Source organism: Coenobita brevimanus, chromosome 50 (assembly GCF_032717465.1).
Source record: "Coenobita brevimanus isolate Jiangsu-jjx chromosome 50, ASM3271746v2, whole genome shotgun sequence".
Taxonomy (NCBI): Eukaryota; Metazoa; Arthropoda; class Malacostraca; order Decapoda; family Coenobitidae; genus Coenobita; species Coenobita brevimanus.
In genome coordinates, this window is record NC_137003.1 from 43529587 (window position 1) to 43538684 (window position 9098).

General features: G+C 39.0%; 2 protein-coding genes across 2 annotated transcripts in view; one reads left to right on the plus strand and one right to left on the minus strand.

Moving 5' to 3' along the window:
* LOC145399753 (uncharacterized) overlaps positions 1-815 on the plus strand; it is a 2909-nt gene extending 2094 nt beyond the window's left edge. Inside the window, exon 2 of the mRNA XM_080272300.1 lies at positions 552-815. Within this exon, the coding sequence (XP_080128426.1) occupies positions 552-815 (264 nt within the window). The remainder of the gene's footprint in view (positions 1-551) is intronic.
* Positions 816-5932: 5117 nt separating this feature from the next.
* On the minus strand, positions 5933-7286 carry LOC145399754 (uncharacterized). Its single transcript, XM_080272302.1, has 2 exons — positions 7221-7286; positions 5933-6346 (listed from the first exon to the last, which is right to left on the minus strand). The coding sequence occupies exons 1-2, from the start codon at positions 7284-7286 to the stop codon at positions 5933-5935; spliced, it is 480 nt and encodes a 159-aa protein (XP_080128428.1).
* Between the last annotated feature and the right edge of the window lie 1812 nt (positions 7287-9098).

The following is a 9098-nucleotide window of genomic DNA, read 5'->3' on the forward strand; positions in this document are numbered from 1 at the left end:
GAAGTAAATGTAATACACCAATAAAATACGTCACCATTTCCAAGGGGTTGAGAATGAAAACAGTCATTGCAAAAGTCGAGATTATAGTCGTCTAAAGCACCTTAAGTATCAACATAATAGCCTGACTCTTCACCTAATCTATGTGGCATCGAGGCCCTCTTCGCTCTTAAAAATAAAGTTGTAGATAGAATTTTTTTTACGGTGTCCTTTGAAAATTCTGACTTCGATTTTTTTAGTCCTTTGAAAATACTTTAATGTTTTATAATGTTCAATACTCCTGGTGAGATTTTCTGAACACTCTATGAACTACGAAATCAATGACTTTGCTGGCTTACATGTGCTTACCTCTTGGACGTGAAAAACCTGTAACAGTAGCTTCATCAGTATCATCAGCCATATCCTGTTCCCCAAGTTTATATGGGACAGAAGAGTTATTGTAAAGAGTAATGGTTCCCTTGCCTGCTGATGGCGGAGAGAGAGAGAGAGAGAGAGAGAGAGAGACAGAGAGAGAGAGTATCATTATAATTCATGTCTCCCATTTAACCTTCCAGAAATTCACTCTGTTCTCCGTGGCTCTGGCCCTGTTGCTGGCCGTTGCAATGGCGGCTCCCGGTGGCTTTGGCCGCTTTGGTGGCTTTGGTGGATATGGCGGCTATGGTGGATATGGCGGCTATGGTGGATATGGCGGCTATGGTGGCTATGGAGGCTATGGAGGTTATGGTCGTGGCTATGGCGGCTATGGTGGTTATGGCGGTTTTGGTGGCTTCGGACGTGGTGGTTTTGGAGGCTTTGGCGGCTTCGGTTACGGAAAGTAATCCACGCAATCCCAACCACACGGCGATCATAACTTATTAACCTGTATGTCGAGCTAAGTAATAAAATGGAACTGTGTATGATGACTTTATCTTTCCACGTAGAGAAGTGAGATAAAGGTAACAGTATCTCCTCTTTAATAAACCCTAAGCTAAACCTGTGCAATGTTTACTCCACGACACCACACTCTTCAATATTTGCTACACCACACCACACTCTTCAATGTTTACTCCACGACACCTCACTCTTTCACACCTATACGCCTCTGTATCTCACCTGTATCACATCTCCCTTCATATCACCTACTAATCCAATTTCCACACGACAATAGACCACTCCAAATGTTACTCCATTGTACAATTCCAGTTTTCTTACTACAAGCTTTTTTTTTTTTTTTTTAAAGAGAGAGGGTGGGTGGGTTCAGTGACATCAGCTCTAAAATTGTGGCTCTGATAGTCACGCTTTAGTATTGGAATCATTATATATTTTCTTGGTATTTTTCAATCGATTTTGATGAAAGTCTTTAAAAATTGATAAGTAGTGTAATATATTGCATAAGAAAATGTGATATATAGATAGATAGATAGATAGATATAGACAGATATATAGATAGATAGATGGATATATATATATATATATATATATATATATATATATATATATATATATATATATATATATATGTGTGTGTGTGTGTGTGTGTGTGTGTGTGTGTATGAAGGTATTTATGTATATACGTATGGATGGATGGATATTGTGCATATGTATGTATGTATGTATGTATTTATGACAACGACCAGCTTACACACGCTAACACCGACCGGCTGCTATATTAAGGATCTCATACAAAGTCTCAAAATGTATACTTTGCAATAATACACATTGGTTCTCATTTTCTTGTGTAAGATGGTGGGATTTTTCACCAGTTCTAGAAAAATATAGCTTACATATCATAGTATAAATGACAGAAAACTAGACAGATTTAGCACCTCTCATAATAATTACTGAATCAAAAAATCTGAAAATTTAACTTCATGATTACAATAAGACTTCTCGAGAATGAAAGAAAAAAGTATGACTGAGCAAAAAAACGAGTTAATGAATATCGCTGCTAATCACTTCACTGCCAAAGGTCTACCTAATCTGAATATACACGTCTGGCAGAGGGATCAATAAAAAAAAAAAAAAAAAGGCGTCACCACAATGAATGTAACCAAATCATAAGCTTGCAGTACAGCGTTGGTGACATAGTGCTCACGATTACCAATGGAAAAAGTAGTCATATCAAATTACCTCGTACTTCACCTGATGAAGAAAGGAAATGTCTTGAGGAGTGTTGGGGAACTGCTGTATTTCCGTTCATTAGACTTATAAACTCCCAAGATATTCCTATTCCATGTTACACCGCTCCACACCAAGCACCCTTCTCCATCACACCATTTCTTCTCTTTTTGCTATATCGGGTTACCTCATGTTGTGGCAAATGACCCCAGTTCACGTTTTACGATCTATACCAGTCCACTTTTCACTTTACGCTACCAGTCTACATCTCACACAGCACTATTCCAGTCATGCCATCAGTTTCATAATAACAGTTTACCTGTCATTCTTCATTACATCAGTCTATCTGCCATACCACACAACACCAATCATACTACAGCATTTCATTTCTCACTTCAAACTATACCACTCATGCAATTCCAACTTACTCCACATATAAATCAGCCACACAAATTCATTTTATCTTCAGTTCAACATTAAATTTTTCACTCCACCTCACATCAGAATCCACCTACTCCTCATTACGCCAGTCCTTCATTTGCTTCACACCACATCAGCCTTCCATCTATTCCACACCATGCCAGTTAATCTCGCACTCGACGTGACACCAGTAAACCACACCAGAATCCACCTATTCCTCATTACACGAGTCCATCTCTCACCACCTCACCTTTCACACCACAACATCTGCTCACCTTTCACCACAGTAAAATGAGTAAAAATGAAAGTTCTCGTGTGCCAAAAGTGACACAAGTGAGCATAAAACACAGACTAATTCAACACATCTTTATTCTCTTCATTCTTACTTCCCGATTATTTTATTGAACTCAAAGGTCGTTTCTGGAACTAAAGGGATTTGATATAGGGTTCATTTATCCATTTATAAGTAAAAGTTTTTTTTCTAAAACTGAATGAAGTCATGTGAATGTAGCAAGGAGTTAAGGTGAACGTAATCTAATTTTCTTTCCTCTAAAAAAAAAAAAACGCTAATGCCAATACACAGGTCATTTATGAGACAGCCTTATTATGTATTCATTATGGCTGGCTGGTGTTAGTGCCTAAGTGGTGACATGTGGAGGTGTATGGTACGTAGGAAAACTGTTGGGCCTCATGGAACGGGCTGTTACAGTCTATGCCTAGAGTCGAAGGCAGTTAAACAAAAAAATCGTCAGACTATTAAATTCAGCTGATAGTCAAAGGACTGTGAATGTAAAGTAAAATTTATTTATATCTACATAATATGTTTATTTACATCATTTACCTATTTCCATCCATCCATCATCCAATCCTGTGTTGCCAGATGAGGAGCGTAGGAGCCCGGGGCTATGCAAGTTGGTCCTGACATTTAAGATGAAAGTGACCAGCCTCACTCATCTCTGAGTGACATTACGTGAGCAATAAACCTCAACCATCCCTTGGATATAAACCTGCACAGGCTCAATCCGATTGGACCGCCTTAATTACCCACTAAACCACCAGATGCCATAATTTGGTTATATGGTTACCACCCAGCGCAGTAAATGAGTTCCTGGTGTACAGGAAACCATTTGACTTGTCACTCAGTGTAGAATGACCCATAGGCAGAAGGAAGAGGAAAGAATGAAGGAAAGAAAGACAGAAAAGGGAGTGAAAAGTCACCCGTAGACAGAAGGAAGAGGAATGAATGAAGGAAATAACCCTAGAAGAGGCAGGAAGGAAAGAAGGAAGAAAGGAAAGGGCAGACATCCGAGAGCAGCACTACATCGAGTGAGTGGGTGGTGGGCGCCCCCACCTACCACCGATGTATCTATCTACAAAAGGTTAATCAAGGCTTCGTTTACGGTAACCCCAACAAAAACTCACACAAGCGTCTCCTCTCCCTCAGGCTACATCAACCCGTTCTCCTTTACCCTTTCACCTCTCACTTAGCTTCGCCTTTTACCCTGTTAACCCACCAGTGCAATCAGGAACCTAGACTGAAAAAATATTGGTGCGAAACCTGTTCTAGGGGAGGATTAGGACTCAGAAAACAGTGTTTGTCGTATGACCCTGTGCAGGCGAAAGGCGTTGATTCTAAGCCTTCCCTATTTTTCTCCCCCTCTTTCTCAGATTTTTGTCTTTCTCATTCTCTCAGGACCTTAACCTGTGTATGCGCTGTATTAATTCCCTCCCCTCCTTCGGTACCGTAATCACAATTCTGCTTTATATTTTGTACCGTCAGACGATTTTATTCATCCCACTAGAGACCCTCCGCAGTGATAAGGTTAAAGAAAGTCTCCAGTGAGAAAGTACTTACGACATTTGTACTTGTGCACAAAGTTCTGATTCTTCCTACCAAACCCGTTCTATAAATGTCTAGTACAGTACCTCCTAGGCACACACCTTGGCAGAAAAATTAGATCACTTTCCTTCCTACCCACAGATTAAATACGCACAGGTAACCTCACACCTTAAACTTATCTCCAATTCTGTTTGGTCATTTCTCTGGCAATTCGTTCGTCTATTCGTGTTTGGCGATAATTTGCCGATAATATGCCGATATCTCTTTGTCTTACAGGTCACCATAGCAGCTTGTCTTCAATGGAGTGGCCGTGGCATCATGACCTCCAATCAACCGTTTCACAATTTTCCATCTCATCCTTCTCTCTCTCTCTCTCTCTCTCTCTCTCTCTCTCTCTCTCTTCTGAATTTTATTTTATTTTCTCTAGCTTTTTCTTCCTTTTTTTTCTTTTCTTTCTTTTCCTTCATTTTTTCCTTATTCCCACCAATCTAACGACGAACCCAGCAGGACATAATTATATACCCACACTTAACTGTTTCATTACTTCATACCAAACCCAGGGTATATATATATATATATATATATATATATATATATATAGATAGATAGATAGATAGATAGATAGATAGATCAATATATATATATATATATATATATATATAGCCGAGAGGAATCCCATGTATCTCAAGGTTACAAACTGTATTTATTAAACCGTACTTGGTCTCTCCATATCTCTTCTCCTCTCTCCACTCTTATATACCTCTACATCTCCCTCCTCTTTCCCATACCCCTTTTCATACATCTCTCCCTTCTCTTCATCCTGGTTTTCCACTTCCTCTTCCATATCTTCCTCATATCAATTTTCCTCACCATCTCCCTTTTTCTTGAGTACAATTACGATTTTCTCAAGCCCAAAACAAGAACATTTTCGTTAATATCAGAGTCGTTTCATTAGTGACGCTGGATATTTCGCGACACTTTCTTCTTATCGTTTATTATGTCTGCTAAGAGTGTCACAAGTTAAACAATGTAGACAAAGTATAAAGAATGTTAAGGCGTCATAGGCAATATAAATCGCTATGAAAAAGGAGCTGAGAAGCCTCCTCTGCCACCCTTCAATTCGGCCCTAAACCAGACGATGAAATCGAAAATGAAGTTTAGGTATAAACTGAGGAGAGAACGGGGGTTTGGAGTGATGGAAAAAAAATGGTAAGGTGTAATAGAGAGTTTGAGTTCCGGGGGACGGCACAGTCTGCTGGTATGGGCGTGGGTGTAGCAGTGGGAACAGGAAATTAATAAATGAGGTCTGATAGATATTACTAACTCTGACTGAGCCGTCCTCTCAACACACAAGAAGTTCTACAGTGGTATGGAAGAGGAGAAACACATATATGGATTACCCTGTTATTCCGTCGAGATAAATAATAATCGAATTATAAAGAGTGGATGCTGTGATTTTTTCCTTTTAAAATAAGAAACACTTTTTTTTTTTAGGGGAACTTGTTTTATTATTTACTTTCGAGCATTTACATTATGTCGAGATAAATTATATTCGTAGTGCAGTGGTGGCTGTGGTGATTACTTCTTTCCGTGGTGACCATAGCCACCATAGCCATAGCCACCATGACCGCCATAACCACCATATCCATAACCACCATGACCGCCATAACCACCATAGCCATAACCACCATGACCGCCATAGCCACCACCAATGTTGAAGTGAGCACTGCCTACCCCACCGGCATAACCATGACCGCCTCCATAGCCACCATAGCCTCCATAGCCATAGCTACCATGAACTCTGTAGCCACCACCATATCCCCCATAGCCATGACTATGGGAAATGTAGCCCCCACCACGTCCACCATAGCCACCATAGCCGTAGCCACCATGTCCACCATAGCCACCATAGCCGTAGCCACCATGGCCACCCGGAGCGGCCATAGCACAGGCGACCAGGAGGGCCAAAGCCACGATGAACAGGTAGAGTTTCTGGAATAGGTAAACAGTAAATATTAATGTCTCGAAAATTACTACTTATAAACTTTGAAAACAGTAATATTGCGTGTAAGAGTCATTATATTTTCCACAAAAGCATCCCGGTTTGTGTACGCTTTCTACAAACGGTGATTTCAGTAAGATTTCAGGATTTACAGAGGAATAAATAAGAAAGCAGGATTTACAGACGATTTACATTGAACAATAAGGAACCTATTGACTTATAAATTTGCCTTCTGTCCATCTTGAATGCTGACATGGTGCTAGTCACGAAGAAGTGTTATGGGAAGACTGTAGAGCTGTAGCACTGTCTATTTCTGCAACTGAGCTACGTGAAATAAGCTCCAAAAGGACGAAAGTACCTGTCTACTTGAAATGAATGAATTATGGTTACACTAATTATCTAAATTACACGTCTGAAGAGATAATAGGCAAAAGGATTCTCTCTCTCTCTCTCTCTCTCTCTCTCTCTCCTTAGAGCATGGATAAATACCGTATGAAATTTTTAAAGGAAAATTTCGAAATAAAATAGAAATAAAGTTTTAGAAATCATCTGTTATTCAAGGTATAAAAAAATTCCAAAAAAAAAAAAAGTTTCACGTTCTTCAGCTCACAGGGTACGTGTTGATCTGAAATAATAATAATAATAATAACAATAATGATAATAATAATAATAATAATAATAATAATAATAATAATAATAATAACAATCTATTCCCTCAAAAATGATTATAACTCCCCAAATATTAAATGCAAAGAAGGAGGAAAGAAATCACAGCAAGAAAATTCTGATGTTCTGAAAAGCAAAAATATGCCAGGTTGTTGGAAGGTAATTATAGGAATTTTGGAGATAATCAAGCTCTATTACCATGATGCCCAGCTGTTGCCTCAAAGACGACGGAGGAGAGACTGCTGACTGATGCCTGAAGACCATCCTTTTATATACCCCGGGGGCCCTGGAGTCTCAAACCTCGAAATTACCTCATTGTCTCCCCAGGTCAGTATGAAAGTGTGGGGGATTTTTCTATTTTTTTTCTTTTTCCTGAGTTTCATTTTGATGGACGCTCTTTAAATCACTCTAAATCTTTGTTTGTCGTGCCGTGGGAAGTGTGAGTGGATTCAACGCCTTTCCATTTTCATTTTTAGGCCCGTGGAATGCGTTGGTTAGCGTCTTAGAAGATTAATCGTGTTTTTTTCGCCCGTCAGTAGCTTAGGCGGAAGTCGAGCGTGTCTGTCTATCTATCTCTGTGAATTTGTCTATCTGTCTATCCACCTATCTTTCTTTTTTTTTATTAGTATTTCTATCAATATTTCTTTACGCTCGTAGGAAGTGTGATGGTAAAGAAGACACATATATTTTATGAGAGAGAGAGAGAGAGAGAGAGAGAGAGAGAAATATACCATTATGTAAAACGGTGAGGGCGTGTCTGCAGTGCATTTATATATACTGTTTATATTCGACACTCTGGAAAGCTTCAAGGTGTGTCAAAAATACAGGTGTAAATTCTTATTCTCGTGCTGTAACCTTGGCCGAAGAAAAGGAAGTACAGAGAGAGAGAGAGAGAGAGAGAGAGAGAGTCACCTATATTTAATTAACTCCAGTTTCTTCTTGCTACATCCAAAAGATTTTATAAAGATTTGGAGAGACTGTGAAGGGGGTTACAAAAAATCCCAGCTAAACTTTTCACTACAAGACATAATAGTAGTAGTAGAAGTAGTAATAGTAGTAATCATCATCATCATCATCGTTCACCAGCAGCAAGAATAAAACCAAAAACACATCATTGTACGAAAGGGGTTAAGTTGAAGGTGAGCAATCATTTGCCATATGTTTTCGGTGTGTTTGGTAATTGTGACTAAATATTCTGACTAATGCCAAAACATTTAGCTCCAATGGGTTACATAATGAAATAGAATACATGGTTTACATGTGTGGTGTCCCTGCCGTCCACTCATTTAATGTACTGCAATTTTCAGGGGACTCTGCACTGAGGGACTTGTCAAACTTTTCTTAAAGCCCTGCTCTACACGTGACTGCCAGCACAGTGTATCGAAAGCTGTAGACTCTGTTTATGTACCTTTAGGGCAAAATTAGTGTGTTGAAGTGCTTTTGTCAGTTAATGAACGGTGTTTGACCTTCATTTGGGGCATGATAAGCATGGAGTTTGAGTAAATACGAATTGCAAGAGGAAATGAGGGAAGGAAGAGGCAAGGTAAGAACTTTTGATCATGTTGTGGTGTTCTAGGATTACCATCCAAAATATTGCTTAAATATATTAATGCAGGATAAAGAGCTTTCAGTTCATGCTATTTGTTTTCAAATGATTAATTATTACGGTACGGTTTGTCAAGTGTACTGGCCTTTCAATAATGAGTTTTTCATAGTTGACAGTAGGTTTTTTTGAAGTGTGGTTGGTTATTTTACATTTTATTGCTTATTTATTCAAATTTGGGCAATTTTACCTGCTTCTAGTGATTTGATTGTTTTATTAATTTTGCTGTATTCAGAATTTTTTCTACTTTTATGCATAACTCATGCCAGTGTCAAATGGAATATTAACCAGTATGGATAGCCTTAGTGACCTGAGAGTTACTTTCAGTTTAGAAATGTGATGCCCCCAACCAAATCTAAGCGAAGCCAAGCAAACCAAACCAAACAACCGGACATAAAGGTCAAATTTTATAGAAAAGTGACCCGAGGGCCCGTTTTCTGTGCAGAAAAGTGGTGTGGGAGTTAGTTTGCTGT

Coding starts and splice junctions, on each gene's coding strand:
- LOC145399754 (XM_080272302.1), bottom strand. CDS start 7,286: ATGGTCTTCAGGCATCAGTCAGCAGTCTCTCCTCCGTCGTCTTTGAGG. Junction 6,347..7,220: donor GGCAACAGCTGGGCATCATG/GTAATAGAGCTT, acceptor TACCTATTCCAG/AAACTCTACCTGTTCATCGT.